The sequence below is a fragment of the Hakea prostrata genome, chromosome 4 (genome assembly GCF_041222555.1).
Source record: "Hakea prostrata isolate BN-2017 chromosome 4, UWA_Hpros_2, whole genome shotgun sequence".
NCBI lineage: Eukaryota > Viridiplantae > Streptophyta > Magnoliopsida > Proteales > Proteaceae > Hakea > Hakea prostrata.
In genome coordinates, this window is record NC_142603.1 from 48,439,929 (window position 1) to 48,459,179 (window position 19,251).

General features: G+C 38.9%; 1 protein-coding gene across 2 annotated transcripts; it reads left to right on the forward strand.

The window, feature by feature from the left end:
• Positions 1-1,540: 1,540 nt before the first annotated feature.
• LOC149019267 (coatomer subunit delta-1-like) lies at positions 1,541-17,695 on the forward strand. 2 transcript variants are annotated; one of them, XM_089153301.1, is made up of 12 exons: positions 1,541-1,696; positions 5,179-5,285; positions 5,768-5,807; positions 6,806-7,029; positions 9,982-10,224; positions 10,371-10,530; positions 10,711-11,015; positions 14,574-14,772; positions 14,847-15,000; positions 16,532-16,594; positions 16,688-16,784; positions 17,260-17,695. In XM_089153301.1, exons 2-12 carry the CDS (start codon positions 5,283-5,285, stop codon positions 17,347-17,349), a joined length of 1,578 nt encoding a protein of 525 aa, XP_089009427.1. In that variant the 5' UTR covers positions 1,541-1,696; positions 5,179-5,282; the 3' UTR covers positions 17,350-17,695. The 2 variants fall into 2 exon arrangements, with proteins under 2 accessions (XP_089009427.1, XP_089009426.1); XM_089153300.1 differs by having other exon boundaries at positions 5,194-5,285; positions 17,260-17,694.
• The last annotated feature ends 1,556 nt before the right edge of the window (positions 17,696-19,251 follow it).

Sequence of the window (19,251 nt, forward strand, 5' to 3'; positions counted from 1 at the left end):
TATGTATCGATTGATATTGTATCATGGGATACTTTAAAATATGATAGAGTCTAATGTTGCAACTAGCGATGTGCTTGCGCACTAGCGTTGGTCAAATGCCAATTGTCGACGGCAATGGCATAGGCGTGCACCTATGGAGAGAATATAGGGAAATGGTGTAGGAGGGGTCGTGTACCATATGGGAGGACTATGTGGTAGGATCCACAGAAGCAAGATTGGCTCCTATGGTTCAATGTGTGCATTCAACTAAGGAGGCAATGCATGCTACGTCGGTATCAAGAATCGTATCCATTAAGTGATTTTAAGAAATATATCATCTTATATCGAATTTTGTAGTGTATTGGGAGATGGACTCTACTCAATCTAGTGTTGTTGTGGGAGGACAAATCTCCTCGTCTAGTTCAGGTTCTCATCAAGCCCGGATCTCCTGGAATCAAAGAAAAGTGAGAGTGGGCCGCCTCTGATGACGGGAAGCCACCTCCAATGAGTAAGTCAGTCATTGAAGAAGGAAATGCTAATCAATCCTAGGAGAATAGCTGCTAAAGGAGGATGTAGGAGATTAATGGAGAGAATGTTCTTGGTGGAGTTAAGAAGGAGAATAATGGCTGGAGAGCCTCCCCTTTACGTGCGTGAGAAGTCGCTATTTATAACGAACTTTTAGCCTTTGGGTGACCTCAAGTGCGAGTTGGCTTCTTGATGGAAAGATGAGCGGTGAGGATGGCTTTTGGTTATGAGTGACGTTGTACTTTGACTGACGTGATTCTTCGGACAACTGTTGATCCTCTTGGGGAATTAGGGAGTCAACTCAAGCATCACCTCGATGTGATGTTGTTCTTTGGTTGAGGGAACAATGAGATGCTTCATAGGACTCGAGACAGCTTTAAGACGAATGACAAGCTTCTAAGCTGTCATGATCATTAAATGAGGTCCAAGACATTTATTGTTGAATTTAATGCTGATGGATGATGCTTGAGAGAGGATACTCCAAATCCCCTATTTTCTTTTGGCTCAATTGAAAAGTCACAGGGCAACAACATTTGTCATCGAGCCTTGCCACCTCTGCTTTGCCTGCTGCCCTCCATCCTGAGAAGTGCCATGGTCTTGACCTGGCTGGCAAGCCTTGCTCACAATGGTTCTTGAGTCCCCGGTCTGATTCGGCCGGCTTGCTCTGGTTCAGCGGTTTGTGCCGAGTCGTCCATAACAAGTGTAATCCAATAGACAAACGTTTGAGCATATAGCATATCAGTTACATCAAATATGAATATGTATCGTTAGTATCGGGTCATACATAAGCCTCGCTCTCAACTGATACCGGCCGATCCGATTGGAGATCCCAAGTTCACAACCCGCGGAGCTATCGGCTTCCTTTCAAGAATTGGAGTCGTATCGGATTGGCACCGGCCGATTCGATCCCCTTTCTTTTGAAACATTGGGCGGGAGACAGACAGACAGGTCGGAATGGAAAAAGAAAGTCGCCCGATTAATCCGATACAAACCGGTTCTCCTTGCTCTCTATTTCTCGAGTAACCACGAACCAGTATTCGCGAAACTCATTTCTCAAATTGCCTTGAACAAACCAGCACTTCTCGATTTGACGCCCGCTCTCGAGCATATTGGCAGTGCGCCAGTGGCAACCATTGAAGTTCAAGAAGACAATTGATACGCGGGGTCTCGATCATTGGTTCTCGATTACGAGGTATTTCGGTTGAATTCCTTTTTCCATAAACCAATCAATCAGGAGTATGTTGATCTACTGCAATTTATATAACGTTACTTTTCAGATTGATTCTCTTATTCATTTTTTACCAAAATTTATTTAATTGAATCTTATTCCCTCGTAATTAATTTCAAATGTTTCACTACCGTAACTGTGATCGATCTATAAGTCTAGTTTATTTGCTCTGGTTTCTGCATTCGAACTGTAGTGTTTACCAGATCCATTGGTGCATAGATCTACGATCTGGTTCCGCTTAGTGTTGATCCAAATCGTTATTAATACACTTCTACAACACAGTATAAGATCTGAGGCATGTCTATCCCGTTGAACTCCTTAATACCTCCAGCAGGCTAAGCTAGAATTATATAAGGTAGCTGTATCTCGATGTTGATTGGTATGTCACGATATCCTTCTAGTGATCAACCCAAATCATCGTTCAATTCGAGGTACTACATTCCATAGGGCCATAGGGGTGAGAGAGTTTCATCCGTGGGTCCTTAGGATAAGGGCCTTGAGACCCACAGTAGGAAATTCAGCAATGTCTTTGGGGTCATGAAATACAGGAGCATCAGCATGGGGTTGCTTGAATCCCCATCTAGCTCGTAGCAAAATGAGGTAGTGCGAGAGAATCAGAAGGGAAGTCCGTTGATCTATAAGTTTAAGTGGCATAGAGAAGGGATATGTTTCGCAGCCTACTTATCTCAATATATGCTGAAATGTTTGTCAGGCATTTCAAATATAGATGCCTATCTGCCTATGTCAATGTTGTGGTGGGAACCTCATCTTATACTACTTTTATGCAATCTTTAAAAATTATGTTGTTTCTCATTCCTTATGGCATATAATTGTCCATTGAAGCATTCCTTATTTTAGTGTTTTTCCATTATGAGTGGAGCATGTCGTCAAGGTGACAAGGCCTGGCGATAGAGGGCAACGAAAACCTAGGCAACATCAAGCAAGGCACAAGGCATTGCCTCAGCGACTAGGCGACACTTGGTTACCTTGACCCAAAAATGAGCCTAGGCGCAATGGCGGCCACCTAGGTGGATGCTTTGACAACCATGGAGTGAGAGTACAATACCACGAGTTACCATTAATATAAATATGTAGTCCTGGGTACATAGTCAATCAGCTAGGAGTTAGTTCTTCCTTGATCTTGATAAGAACCAACTTATGAGACAAAATAGGTTAAGTTTAAGTAGGTTACCTTATGATATATGGGATAGGTTTATGTTTATGACACAAATGGGTTCCTTATATTGAATGTTCGATTAGGTTATGAGACTAGGTAACCGGTTGAAGTTCTTGGTGTGTTAGTGTGGGTAGAAAGTTTAAAAACGAGTAAAAGGAAAATTTTTATATGGGTTATACATTTAGAGCTCTAAAGTTTTTCGGTTTTGAGGCACAAAACAGGTTGGAACTTGGATCAGTGTAGGGGTTACGAGGTAGGAGATGTCCTTGAAGTTTGGCTAGGATTCCATGGGTGGTTTAGAAGATATGAGGTTTCTTGGTGTTAGGGACTCAAGATCTAGAATTTTTCAAGAACTTGTTGGTTTAGGGTTTAGGATGGTGGGAGTTGGCTGTAATTTCATTTGAAGGTAAGGGATGGTATGTGCTATGTAGGGATGATGGTGTGAGTTAGGGACAGATCGGCTTGATTGATGTAGATCTAACTTTGAATTTTTGGTTTTGTGGGGATTCCAAAATTCAAGAAAATAAAAGTGAAAGAGGAAAGGTGAGGATGAGGTGCTGGCCTCAAGCTTACCTTGATGGAGGGGCATTGTCTTCAACTGTAGAGGAGGATGGAATGTCAGGTGCAGATTGAATCCTCAACCACAGCCTGATCTTGGATATTACTCACCAGGAACCAAATACCTCCCCCCCCCAGATGCTACTCACCAAGGACCAAGCCTGTGTATGTTACCTACCAAAATGTCAAGTATAGGTTGAGTTCTCTGGATTTTGGATATTACCCACCTGGAACCTGATAAAACATTACCATGGATGTTACCCACTGAGGATTCCAGGCCTTTGGATGTTACTTACCCAAGAAAAAATCTATTGAATCTAATAGAGGTTTAGATCAGACAGAACTCTTAAAAAAAATAGCAAAAGCTAAATGCATATAATCAATAATCAGTGTGTATTCTTTCCATCGGTATTTATAGCTAACTAAACAGCCTTGTATTTGGATTCCTTATTATTTTAGGACTTGAATGCCTGACTGATTTCGGACTTGAATCCCTTACTAGACATAGTACTCCTAGCCGAGACTTGAATTGGACTCATAAAACATTTCTGCTGCTGACTTAAAGCCGGTAGAAATTGCAACACTGCCACTGCTAATTGAAATTAAAAAACTGAATAAAAAGACTAACTAAAAGATGGACTATGACTTGAAAGGCTGCTGGACAGCACCCTCAAGATGCTTCTAGGTGTTGGGCAGCAAGCTCAAGAGTCCTAATTTGGTGCTTCACCTGCATCAATTAATGGGTAAAAGCTAAAAATGCAAGTCACTCCAGGAAAGTGACATGGTCTAGATGGATGCCAAAGAGTGTCAAATCAATAGCATAAGTAGGTTGTATAGTAAACGGATCCATTGGTTCTTTTCTATCTGTAGTACCATGTCAAAGGTGTGCAGAATCTAATGATTGATTTCATTTTTTAATTCAGTTTCTCTTTTTTTTGTTTGGGGGGGGGGTGTTAGCAGAGGTATGCAAGGAACATTTTAATGAAATGCTTATGCACAAGTGAGAGAAAGAAGGGGGGGGGGGAAGAAGAAGAAGAAAGAAAAGAAAAGAAACTCTCCTAAGGGCCGTGGTAAATTAAAAGCACATTTTTTGAGCAGCTGATCAGTGACCAAAATTTGATCAAGACCAGCCAACGTTATTTTTTTTTTTTTTGGGTGGGGGTGGCTGGATGGGTTAGGTTTCTTTACTTCTTTTGTGTGAACTGGGAATAAGGGATCAACCCAAGTCCCTTTAGTATGACCAAAACTTTTGATTAGTGTGATTCAAAGATAAGCTGTTTACATTATGACCCTCCCCAGACACTGCAGTTGCAAGAGCCCAGTCCACTGGGTAAACCCCTTTTTGTTTAATCAATGGAACAATGATGATGAAGTACTTGAGATGCTCTGAAATATATAATTTGTTTCTCCCTGTTGTCTGCTTTTGGATTGTTTCTCTCAGTCTGAACCCAAGGCATTTTGTATCCTGGTCTTTGATGCTTCAACTTAGCCCAAGTCTTACTTAATTGAGGTAGTTTGCCTTCTTTTTTTGTTTTTTTTTTTTTTTAAATTATTTTTTATAATATAAGTCTCTGTTGAATGAACTTTGAGTTGTGCTTAGACTTCATAGTGCTTCAGTAGACTTACTGAACGTAGATAATGTTTGATGTGTCGGTTTGTTTTCTAGCAATTGAAGTGATCATTATCTTATTCCATGGCTAATTTATTACAGCATTTCTTTTCATAGCTGTCCAAGAAAGCTATCTTTGTGTCTCTGCACCAGCCTGAGTCCTGCTTGTGTACCATCTCCAACAGTTTGATTCAATAAGGGTCAGAATGGTAAAGTTCACTCTATCTATTTTCCTCATTTATTTGACTCAATGGTGCTTTCTGAACTGGGTGCTGCATGAATGCATTGTAATAGGACACAATTGGTGGAGATTGTATATTAGTTCCAATAATTTCTTGCTGCATCTAAAATGTACATTTTTATCTAATAAACCTATGATTTACTTTAACCCCCGTCCTTTTTTTAGTAACAAGAAAGCGACTGGAAAACAATATTTCTTGTTACCTTGAATGATCCATGTAAATTACTTAGTTCAATTGTCTTTTTTTAATATTTCTAGTACACAACATTTCGAATATTTCTAGAAAACAGGCAAGCTCATGGTGCTGTTCTTATACTCATGCATATACTTCTCGACAATTTCTTTTTCTGCATTTAATATTTGCACATGATAAAATTTTTAAACTTTTTTACGGGGGTAATTATCATTAACTTTTTTCTTTTTTCTTTCTTTCGTTTTGATTATGCATAGGTGGTCCTTGCAGCTTCTGTTATAAGTAAATCTGGTAAAGGTGAGTGACCCTCGAAAGGCTAGTTGTTTGTTTTCTGGATTTAATATGTTACACGAGAAGCATTAAATTTTATTTATGATCTTACCTAGATATCTGGAAACAATTATTTTGTGGTATCTCTGTCATCCAGTTTGCAATTTCATTATCCACCTTAGTGTAACTAAAGTTACATCATCATATAGTTACAAACTTACAATAACCATATCCATGTCTTAACTGAGGTTAGTCTCCGTGATTCCAACATGGTGTCAATTCCCTACTTTTGTTCCATCCACCAAATGAATATCATCAGAAAAAGCATATGCAGAGGAACCTTATCTTGAATGTCCTTGGTTAAATCATCCATGATTGATGCAAACAAATAAGGAATGGATTTTTTCTATTGTTGTGAATATTTTTTCCCCTGGTATACTGTCTGTGAGGTTCATGGTTCATTGTGGTTGCAGTCCTCAGAAATTTTATTGAATAAATTTTGGTGCCTGATAATACTGTTATTCTTAATTACCCCAACCTTGGAAGAGCATTGCTTGTTGAAAATTTCATATTTTATAACTGTCCTGGAGACGTTGGAAACTGTCTCTCCTTTGAAGCAGGGGAGGTTAAGGCTGTAATATTTGCCCCTCTCAGACCCTGCAGTAGCAAGAGCTTCATGCACCAGAACAATCTTTAGGTTTTTACTGTTTGTATTATGCGAGGAGGTGAAAATATGAATTTTATTCTTTAGTTGAGATTGAGTTGAAATTAGTGGGTGAGCCTTGGTGTAACAGTTGAGTTGCATCATTGCAACCGCCAGTTGCTGGTCGAAAAGTTGAAAACAACCTCTCTTCAGAGCAGGGTAAGGCTACATAAGTTTGTCACTCCCAAACCCAGCAGTAGCAGGAGCCTCGTGGGCTGTGTTGCTACATTGTTTGTGATGTCTGGAATTTTATTGCTAAATTTGTGATTATCTCATACTATAGGAGTTGCATCTATGATGGTCAATGTACATTTCTTTGCAGCACTGGTTTCAAGGCAGTTTGTGGACATGTCTCGTATAAGGATCGAGGGATTACTTGCTGCTTTTCCAAAGTTGGTTGGCACAGGAAGACAGCACACTTATGTTGAGACCGAGAATGTTCGCTATGTGTACCAGCCAATAGAATCTCTATATTTGCTGCTTGTAACAAACAAACAGAGCAACATTCTTGAAGATTTAGAGACATTGAGACTGCTCTCTAAACTTGTATCCTTTTTTATATTGGTCAATGGTTAGCAGCTTTCTTCTTCTTCTCTCTCTCCTCCCCCTTTTAATACTTGTGAGTTATGGCAACTGCTCTTCAATCAATCACCCAGAATATACTAGTTAATTTTTCCTACAGAGGTTAAGAATGCAGTAATATCTTCGTGAATGCATTTTCTGGTGCTTATGTAGATGGCTAAATCCCCTTCAATGGTGGATATTCACTCTTGCGAACTATTTGATATTGTTATGTTCAGGCTAAACTTGATTATGTGGTGTTGATGCAAACCCCGGGTCTAGGGTTGGCTTCCAAGACCCTCTTTAATAAGAACCAGCACTGTTTAGAGTTTCTAGGTGTTTCAGTTAGGGTTTTTATAGGTTCTAACGCTGCCTAGTTATACTGAAATTGAAGTCCCAGATCTGAATTTATATAGGAGTTAAAATTCAGACTTGAAAAATCAAATCCTAGACCAGGTAGGACTGGGATTAGGGTTTCGGTCAAGGCTGGGAAGGGGCTAGAGTTGGCTGTAAGCGAGGGCAGAACTTGAGACACCTCTGGTTTGGAGTTTCAGAAACTATTCCAAGGGTTAGGGGCTGAGTTTGAGTCTCAAGAATTCTGGAAAATCTTAGAAGATTCTGTAACTTCTTCTCGAAGAAGATGAGTTGCAGATTTTTCAATGTCCAGAAAACCGGGCAGATTTGGGTAAAATAATGTTAGACCTCTATTCTAGGATTAAGGACGACCCCTTCTCAACTGGGGCTGAGAATGTGACTTTCCTATTAGGGCTTGGACTGAGGACGTGGGGAAGAAGAAGGGAAGGGGAAGGGCTTCTAGGGAAAGGGGCAGGAGATGTTTGAAGGGGTTGGGGATGTCTTGGACTTACTTTTGAGTGGGTGCTTTGGTGGAATTCTGCTGATGTAAGCTTGAAGATGCTTGATTACTTGGATTAATGCTGCTGGAATGCTTTGAAGAAGATGAACTTGCGGCTGGAATTTCTAAACTGGAAAATTACTCTCCAGCCAAGGCTGATTAATGATTCCAACAACAAAGGATATGTCAGGTCTGGTAATAGTAAAATAAATGAGTTCCCTGCAATATATTTTCCAGTGTTTGTCATGAAATTCCTTACCGTCATTTGTCCCAAATTTCTGGTGTAGATCCTTTGATATTTCAACTATTTCAAAAGGAAGCATACCCATCTTATATAGAAGGTGATGTGTCCCTAGATTGATTAAAGTCAACTAGGAGCCAGTCTTCCAGGTTCTCAATTCAAAAAATTGGGGTTTAGGGTTTTAGGATTTTGGGGTAGTTTATTGTGGTTAAGAAGAAAATAGGTTGTAGTGTTTGGATGTGGATGAAACTTCGAGAACTAAGGTAGTGATACATGGGATGAGCCTTAAAGGGTGGGACTGTTCTTAGGGTTAGATGTTCTTAGGGTTAGATTGATATAGATCTAAGTTTGAAATTTGGATTTTTTTGGGGAGTACAAAAATTCAAGGGGGGGGGGGTAAACCCAGGATCTTGGATGGTTCGTTGCTGTGTACTCTTGACTGAAAGAAGGGAATGATATGTATAGGCTGTGGACAGATTCCAATGGATTCTAATGGATAGTTTGGGTTGGAGATGAGTTTTAATTGCTAATGGTTTAGGGAAAACGAGAATAAGAGAAAAGTGAAATAGGGTTGGGGGAATTTAGAGGATTAGAAGAATCTTGTGATGGAGTGATTCAGGTTACTACTTATTGGAAGAACAGCATTGTAATGCTTGAAGAAGACCTTGATCTTGTAAATTTCCAGCATTAGGATGGAGAAGAAATCATACAAGAGAAACAAGGTGGGGAGAGGGAGGAATATGGTCACACAACCATGCTATGCTATCGTAGTTCATTGGCATCAATAAACAATACCCAAAACCCATTCATCAATTCATGGCTCAGCTAAGCAATTACATTTATATTTATAGTAACATTTGCTGAGATAGTCTCAAGCTCATTGATTACTGGCTCCGAAAGGAAATGCATTAAATCATAGACTTAACCATCCAAACTATTGATCTGGGACACAGCTCATATGTGTTTCAATTTAAATTTAATATATACGATCTGTTCTCTGTCATGATTCTGTCATTTCTAAAATGTTTCTAGAGCATGCTACCTGTTTACAGATAATGACATCTTCCGTAAAGCTAAGAGCCTAAGATCAAAGATGACCTAGCCCCTACTGAACCCATAAACCCAAGAATTAGAGAAGAAGGAAAAAAAATGACAAAAAGGCTTCTTCAGCTGTATCTGTTCAGCTCTCAACAGCAAGGTCCTCCTCACCTTTCTTGTCACTCAAGCAAGAGAGAAGAAAATAAACCCAATGCAAAGCTTCACCTTAGCAATTCATTAAAATCTGTGTGGACTGAGAATAGCGAAATTACATATATGCATAGGAAGCATGTAATCTTAAAACAAAAATAAGAAACTGCTAATTTAGTAAGAAATATCTTAAAACAAAAATAAGAAACTGCTAATTTAGTAAATGGAAACTACTGTGCTGAGTTATTTAGTTAATATTCTCAGCAAAAATAAATTAACTTCCTAATTCTGATTTTTGTAACTAAGAGGATTAGAAACCAAGGGAGAAAAAAATATATTTAGCAACTTCTTCTAAGGTCTTAGTCTTCAGTCTCCAGTCTTCATAAAAATTCTTCACCTGATCTACTCTTGGGCCCCACAAAATCTTTATACAATATCCTTCAAGGCCAAACATTACTGTTCACGTGAACAGCGTATTGACCTTTTCTGGTCCCTCTAGAAGACCAGCTGGGCCGATTTGACCTGGTCCGGTCGATCCATTTGAAGGTGGTCCAGTCCAACCCAAGTTCTACAAGATCAGCAACATATAAATAGAATGTGCATTTTCTAAGACATAGCCTTTAAAGTAACAAAGTTGTTCCTTAAGCATATTCAGGTACCTGAATATTCTCCATATCTAGAAGAAGAGGGAATTTGCCAGGCTGCTTTTGAGCTGATTTTTGCTTTTGATGAAGTTATCTCCCTTGGACACAGAGAAAATGTAACTGTTGCACAAGTAAAGCAGTACTGTGAAATGGACAGTCACGAAGAGAGATTGCACAAACTAGTAATGCAGAGCAAGATTAATGAAACAAAGGAAAACATGAAGCGTAAAGCTAGCGAAATTGACAAAAGCAAGGTATTAAAAGTTTTTGAAGGTCTAGTCAATGAGGTTGCTTATTGTTTCTACTTTCTACTGCATTACTTATTCTTTTTTTCATGACTTTCCTAGGATTTCTAGTTCTAAGCTGTTGTTTTGCATCTCTGTACTTGCATCTTCTGCAGATTGATAGGAGTAGAAGTGAAAAGGGTGGCTATATGTCCCTCCAATCAGCAGGTTCAGTAAGAATTGAGAGTAGCTTTGCTGAAATGAGCATATCTAGTAGTGGCAGTGGTTTTGGGGGTGGATTGGGTGAAGTGTCAACCTTTTCTAGCAGCTCCAAAGGTTTGTTCCTGTCTGCCTGCATAAAGCCCAAGTTGTTTTTGCTTATAATATCAATATAAGTTGCTTGCTTCCATGGATGAAGAAGATTACCCTTCTTTCCTGAAAATCGTGTAGATAACCTTAGTAATTTTCAGCTGCTGGGACTTTCTAAGAAGTAAGAACTTACTCTTACATTATCAGGCCGTCCCTCTGCATCTGCCACTGCTCCTCCTAAAGGCCTTGGCATGAAGCTCGGTAAAACACAGAGGGCAAACCAATTCTTGGAATCTCTTAAAGCTGAAGGTGAAGTGATTGTTGAGGACGTGCAACCAACTGCTGGTCAGGTCAGACCTGCTGGTCCACCACCAACTGATCCTATCACATTGACTGTTGAAGAGAAGCTTAATGTGACACTGAAGCGAGATGGTGGGGTCAGTAACTTTGACGTTCAAGGTACCCTTTCTCTCCAGATTCTTAAGCAGGACGATGCGTTTATTCAAGTGCAGGTAAAATTTCCCTCCACTTCCACACCTTCCTACAGTGAAACATTGGGTTGTTGTGGCATTATCTAATTTGGCTTGTTGTCTTGCTGAATTTTATATTCCTGAAGAATTTAAAACCATTACCGCTGGGAAAATATTCATTTCACTTAAGATGGATTATTTTTGTATATGCTTTTTTCGATTGAATATAGTACAGTGAGTATATATATATTTAACAAAACTAAATAAAGGAGTTACAATCTGCAAATGTTTGTATGAGAAAACCTACACAGAAAGATGAAGTAAGACAACCCTGCTCTAGGAAAAAAGAGGGTCACATTTCTGGAGCTTTCTCACCCATAAATAATGCTCGCCTGATTTTGCTGAAACTGTTGCAGATCTGATGCCCATCGAAGTTACAAACACTAATATTTCTGGAAGAAAACCACCTGCATCCCTGGTTTGGACCAGATTGGGCCAGATTTCCTGGTGCAGTTCAGGTTTCTGGTGATGCAGATCCAACACTGAATGGGGCTATTTTCCTTTGAAATCAACCTAAGGTTGATAGATAAAGGTGTTGGGCATTCATCTAATAGGTTTATATGGTCATGGGCCTATTTTGTAGGCCCAAAGGTTTAGTGCCTAGGCTAAGTATGAAAATAATTTAATTAATTGCTTCAATTGATGTAAATTCTGCCTAACTTATGTTAAAGGGCAGAATAGTTATTTATTTATTTTTTAAATGTTTTATTTGAGTTTTAAGAGTCTTAAGTTAGTCTAGGCTAGTTAGTTTCTAATTTCAAATAAGCGTCCAACTTGGGGTCTACTAGAGATATGATATATGAATATGAGATATTATGATGTAATGTGATAGGGGCATATCTCATATTTCTAACAGATTCCATATCGGATTAGGACTCTAGCATATTAGGTATAAGACCCCTCCACTCGACATGGAGAGATCAGTTTTGAGTGAAAGAAAATAAGCTTCACTTTGAGCACTTTGTGTGTTTCTATTCTAGTTCTGTCAAGTAGTTTGAAGATCCAAGCATTAGGGTCGTTGGTTCTGTCAATTAGTTTGAAGATCCAAACCCTAGGAAGGTTCTAGGTGAAGTCCAGCTTGGCTCTTGACAGTGGCTGTATAGGACAGTCTTTGAACTCCTTCTTCAGGTGAATCCCCCAAAACAAGAACCTCCATATCTTCTAATTTGACCATCCAAACCCAACCAAACTTGGGGACTAATATCTCTATATTATTACCTAGATTCCCTCCTCGTTTTGGCCCATTTTGACACCTATAGATCCCAATTCCCATCTCAAGGAATTTATCACATACCTCTTATGGGATGGTCTATGTATACTTGATATCCTAAACATCATTTAAAAATGTATGATCTTTAACTGCAAGGCCCTAACTTAACCACTATCCCATTAAACAAACCAAAACCAACACAGGGAATTAGAAGACATATTTGGAACCAATTGGGGAACCACTTACGTGAGCAACCCATACACCCTAACCTTGGGCTTGGAATACAATCTACCTTTAGAGATTGTGGAAACGACAGCCCTATTCATTATTCAAGTAAGGCTGCGTCATTGTGATATCAGAGCATGGAAGAACCAACCACCATGGAAGATGAGAAAGGTGATGAAGAATTTATCATAGAGCCACTGGATGAGTGTCAACTGATGATGATTCATATGGCGAAGAAGATTGGATTATCACCATGAGCTTGATGTGGTTACCAAGATACTAGATTCAGAGATAAAAGGTGAAGACTGGAGGAGAGAGTGCATCTTCTACACCAGAATGAGATCCAATGGGCACAACATCCAAAAAACATCCAAGTAATTGTTGATAGTGGTAGTTTTGCCAATGTTTATTCAAAATCTTTCATTGAAAAGCTTGTTCTAAAGACTGGAATACATCCAAAGCCTTGTGAAGTATCTCTACTAGTAGAAACTGACCTGTCACTAGTTTATTCTAGTTTCTTTTCCAATTTTAGTCTGTAAATTGGTTTATTTTCTTGTTTCTAAATCTCATACTTTTCATTAGCCCATATTCTGGTTTATTTGCCAATCTTTATTGGTGATAGATCACTCTCCGATTCCTGATTAAGACCAGGGTCTTGTTGATGTTGAGTTTTGTTCAAACTTAATATTCCAATTTAACCTTCAAAAGATGTTGAAAGAAGAATGGACCAGCTTTGGTCCAATTCTGGTTTGACTGCTTATACATTGAATATCTACTCCGGTCAATTCCCTAATCCTGCAATTTGAAGTTTCTGTTGGTTTATATGTATTATTGTTGCAGAAACTTGGGATCACATTATGATCCTTTTAAAAACTTTTAAAAAGAGAATCCTTAGAGAAGTAGGGTTATAAAGTTTGAAAAAAAGAAAACATCTGGTTGGATGTTGCAGAGTTAGAAATCTAATAAGTTCCGAACTTTGACACAACCAGAAAATAAGGGGACAAAGATCCTATAGTACTTCATTTAATACGGGTCTCATTTGTTTGCTCTGTGTATCACAGATCGAATATCAGAAGGGCAGTCCATTGCTGTTCAAAGAGGTGAAATGGCATGACATGCTCCAAGGAGCAGTAAATCAGAAAATTTTCAATTGGTTCCTTGTTATACCACACAAACAGCATCTCTTTTGCAAATTTCATTTTTGCTGATGGGTCATTTTGTTGAGTGATATTCTTTAAAAGCAACCCATTGAGCTGAACCCTGTCAGAGCTCTGAGGTCCTGTTGCATTTTCATGGTCAAAACTCAAGGTACCTGAGATTTTGTCACTTGAGGTATTTGGGAAAGGACAACCCACTGCGCTAGTCATTTGGTATCAATGATCATGTATGAACCTACTCTCTGGAACCCCTCAGTTGATTTTGTCACTTGAGGTATTTGGGAATTATTCATTCTTTGAGGAGAACCTACTGCGCTAGTCATTTGGTGTCAATGATCATGTATGAACCTACTCTCTGGAACCCCTCTGTTGATTTATGGAACTACTCCGGATTTCTGGTGAGAACTTCCAATCTTCCCAGCCTGGCCCTAGAAGGTCCACAGGTGCAGTGTCGAAGTGCTTACTGAGGTTCCTAATCATGAATCTCACAATATGTTTTATACAATGCCTAAGAAATTATGCAGTTGCTTTCATCAGTAAATATATTTTTATCATAGTAAAGCATTTCCCCCCGGGGGGGGGGGGTTGATACAGGTCCTTTAATATGAGTGCACCCTCAGAGAATGCTGGCTAGATGATAGAGGAGCTTGTTAGGAAAAGGAAGAGCAAACGATGATATAGATAGCAGAATGATGAAACAAGGCCAAAGTCCAACAACCAATGAAAGGACATTATAATTAAGCATTTCGTAGTTATTGTTAGTTTGAGTTCCTTTTTGTTTTTTTCCATTTTTTAAATTAAAAAATAATTTATAGTGTTTAGTAGGGGGCAAACACTTTGTTCGGATAGGATTGTCAATTTGACTCCGTATGGTGATTTTTTTCTTCTTTTTTTTTTGTTGGTTTTTGTTGGTTGTTGAGTGATTTCACTACTTGATATAATGTTCAGATTGAAACTGGTGAAAACACCGGCATCGTTTTCAAGACTCACCCTAATATCAACAAAGAGTTATTCTCCAAAGAAAATGTTCTTGGATTGAAGGATCCTAATAGGCCTTTTCCGACTGCTCAAGCTGGTGATGCAACAGGAGTTGGTCTTCTGAAGTGGAGAATGCAGAGTGTGGATGAGTCAGTTGTGCCATTGACAAGTGGGTTTTAATTTGTTTACATAAATTATATTGTCCAAAATATGTTTAATTGACCTAAACTATTTGTTTTACAGTCAACTGCTGGCCCTCTGTATCTGGAAGTGAAACATATATTAGCATCGAATATGAATCTTCATCGATGTTTGATCTGCAAAATGTTGTGATATTGGTACCTTTACCTGCTCTCCGGGAGGCACCAACAGTGAGGCAGATTGATGGGGAGTGGAGGTGGGTTTTTATTTCACACAATAGTTGTATGCTGAAACTTGTAGGGACAATCATAAGTTCAAAAAGGGGGGAAAATAGAGGAGAAAGGGGTGTGGGGGATTCCACCACACCATCACTGGGAATCATTTCCATCCCTACTTCCACCTTTCGACCACATGAACTGATAGTGATGGGTTGGTATGTTGGATAAATTTTTGAGGGTCCCTTGGTAGACCACCTGTCAAGTTTCGTGATGTATCTTAATCTTTGAGTCTCCATGTGTAGGCCTTCCACTTTGATTCTTTTGGTGGTTCTTATTGAGTTCACTTCTTAGGATTTTCAAGTTTTTTATTGCTATCTTTCTTCATGTTTATTAGTCAAGTCTTTGATAAACTGTTCTTTTATCTCCTTGAAACATTGCACTCTCTTAAACAGGCTTTATTTCCATCTATATTAGCATAAAAATGTTGATTCTTAGGCTTCGATGCACATTGTTTTCCTTGGTCTTGTAGGCACCTTCTGATTCAGTATCCAAGCCCTCCCAGTCCAAGAACAAGTCTGAGACCAAGTGAATGGCCAAAGGAAGCACTTAGGGTTGCTTCCCAATTGCTTTCTTTTTCCCAGTTTTAGTTGCTTATTTCAATTTTATTTGCTTTCTCTGTCTACTTTGGTCAGGGGCAGAGTTGTAAATTCTGTCCATGTAAGGCATATATTTGGTATGTAAATTTTCTTTTATTAGGAGTTTTAAATCAGTCATTGTATAGGTCAGATCTGCGCCAATCTAACTGTTAGATCTGTTTGTAACTTTAGGAACCTCATATCCCACCCCTGGTGATGTTCAATCCCAATTTCCCATAGTCCCATCGGACAGAGCAAACGCTAGATCTGCCCATCCTTGTTTGTCACCCTATTTTCACTCCAAAATCAAGAAACCCAATATCTTCCAAACCACCCATCCAAAGTCATTGAAATTTGAAGAGATTATCTTAAGAATCAAAATATAAATTCCTTTCAAGTTCTATCCCATTCCATAAGTTTCAACTCAAAAGTACCCAATATCAACCTCCCATGGGATGAGCTAAAGTATTCTTTGTACCCTGAATATCCTTCTGTCTTTAATCATTGGTATCCCATCGAACAAACCAAACTCTGACCAGGAAATTGGGACACAGTTGTTAGGCTCCAATTGGGAAAGAACCATCCTTTATATCCTAATTGAAACCCTAGTTTTGGGGCCTGGATTCAAGTGTAGCCCTGGAGATCCTTGAAGCTGCAGCCCTCTGTGATGAAGGCTGCATCACCTTCTTGCTGTCTCCTTGTTCCCAGGCCCCCTCCAATGCGTAGGGTTGTTTAAATGTTGTAACAAACTATGGTATATAGTGACTTGGAATATCTGTAATTCCATGTGGTCTGGTCTGTTTTGCTTCCAATGGCATCTCTGTTGAGGTTCTTATAACACACTTACAACAAGAGGTTCAAGGACGTCTTGTTGAGCATGGAGGTGATATTACTCACTTGTTTCTTTGATTGTTTATTTATTTCTTACTTACAGGTATGATTCAAGGAATTCCACATTGGAATGGTCCATACTACTTATCGATGGATCAAACCGAAGGTCGACTAGATTTCTTTCAACTCTTTGTTCCATCTGCATCCCAATTTAATAACTTCTCTGATATTTGAATTTGTGCTGTTTATTTTTTGCTAGTGGGTCAATGGAATTTGTTGTTCCTGCAGCAGATACATCGATTTTCTTTCCTATTTCGGTCAGGTTCACTGCTGCAAAGACATTCAGTGATCTAAAGGTCTGTAAATTCAAATTAGAATGGACAGTTTTGACAGTAGCTCTGTTTCTATCAGCTCCCCAGATGCATCTTTAGGCATAGTAGTCATTACTATTGACCATAATCATTGTAGTAATTTTGGCTTTACCTATCATCTGCATGCTTTGCCAAGTTCATGTTTTAGTTTTAGTCTCCTTTTCTTAAGCAACCTGTGTCTATGCTCGAGGGGTTCTACTAAGTGGTCTGTTCAGTTTCTCCCTTATTTGGAAGGGCTGAACTGCTGTAAATGAAGAGCTCTTCTAAAGGTGGGAGTATGTTCTTTATTATTGGGCTTTTGGGCACAGTTTTTTTGGGGTTTGGTAAAATGTTGCAACTCGATCTCTCAAGTTCTTCCATCTCAGAGTGCATTTCTGTTACTATATAGTGAATACTGTCACAAAGATCAGAGATAAAACATCCTTTTATTCTCTTAACCATTGAAATTAATTTCTTCCAGGTCACAAACATATTGCCGCTTGGAAGTGGTGTTCCTCCGAAGTTCTCTCAGCGAACACAGTTGGTCACTGAGAGCTATCAGGTGGTGTAATTTTGATGTATATGATGGAAAGCGGTTGACCCTTGCATGGCCTTCGAAGCTGTGGACTTCTTCACTTGCTTCTTGGATCTTTTCCGCATACAAATATATTCATCCATTCCCAATTTTCTGCTTTCTTGGTATGAAAATTAAGTTCATTATTGTTGTTTCAAAGTTGAGTTATTTTTGCTATAGTGTTGAAAAATACTAGAACAACAGTAACATGAGACAGTGAAGACTGACTGAGCCTATGCTTCGTCTAAATTTCCTGAACTGTTGGGATTTCTCCACATTTCGTTATCATCAACCGCTGAAGTTTCCTTCTTGATGATTTAAACACAATCCACACATTGTGCAGTTTCTTCTGTTTTCTTTATGATTCCATTTCTAACGCTTAATCCCTACAAATGAAATGAAGAAAAAGGATCTGAAGTAACGTCAGATATCCTTCAACCAAAAGAACAAAAACTACAAGGCACCCTTTGTTTTTTGGAATGAAGGTAGGGTGGAAAAAAGTTTGAAAAAGTAAATTATTTCATAAGATTTCAAAACTGTGGTTTGTTTGGTTTATGGGGTGGGAAAGTTGGTAGACAAGAATCTTGTCTAATGAAGTGATATGTTGATTTTTTCACACCATGTTTTTTCAATATCTTATAAAATATGTGAAATTTTGTGAATAAGTTTGGAAAATAACAAAGTAAGACTCATATTTAATTTTTTTTCTTCCACAAAATTCATTCTTTCGTTTTCTTCTCCCTCGCGGGCCTCACCCTATTACATATGGGGTTCCCCTGTTTTTTTTTTCCACCCCACCTTTGCAAACAAATGCAGCTCAAAAGAAATTATAGGGAGTTCCTCTTAGATGACGTAAAATAGAGCCGATTAGAAGGTAAGCATTCGTGTAAGCTGATTCCATGTAATTTAGACAGTTTGTATCCCTTTAAATGTGCAAGAGAACAGTGTGATTATGTTCACATGGATCACACATTAACTTGGGTGGCCAGTGACAATGTGCAGAACAGTATCTGCAGAAAAATTTCAAGGACATTAATAAATAGTTAAAATATATCTTTTTAATAAAAATTTTTATTTTTTTTATTGGTAACTCCTAAAATGTCTGTAAATTTATACAAGGAACATTAATAAATAGTTAAAATATATTTTTTTAATAATTTATTTTTTATTTTTTATTGGTGACTCCTAAAATGTCTGTTAAATTTATACAATGATAAACTCCGTTAGCAAATTCAGTCTAGTCATGATTAGATAATGTCGTAATTTTTAAATTTACCTCTAATGTTTGTGACTTTATTATATTGCCTTAACCACATGGCTATACTTCGAAAAAAGTTCATTAATCTACTACACTTAAAAAAATTTACTTCAAAAGGGTATATAATTTTTTTTACTTTGATGGGTTTCAATTTAAAATATTTATAGAAAAACCGAATCAAACGAGCAAATTAAACGTTAGTTTAGGTTATTGTTTTTGGTTTGATCAATTATATACTTGACCCGGGGGGGGGGGAGGGGGGGGGGGGGGGGGGGGGGGGGGGGGGGGGGGGGGGGGGGGGGGGGGGGGGGGGGGGGGGGGGGGGGGGGGGGGGGGGGGGGGGGGGGGGGGGGGGGGGGGGTGGGGGGTAAGAAAACCCTTTTGTTTTTGGTTTGTCATTTATCTTACCGATCCAAACCGGACCAAATCTCGATTTTGTGTACGAGGGAAAAAAACCGCCTGCAATGCAGATCTTCTGTGGTGCACAACGGTGTAGCTTCTTAAGGTGCCACGTGTAAATCATTGATCATATGGTTGGAATTTTCTGAGTCACATTCCACTAAATCAGACCTGTTTTCTCGGGTTTATCTTCTACATTGCCAATGCGTCCTTTCTTCCAATTGTCGGACGCTACCACCCAC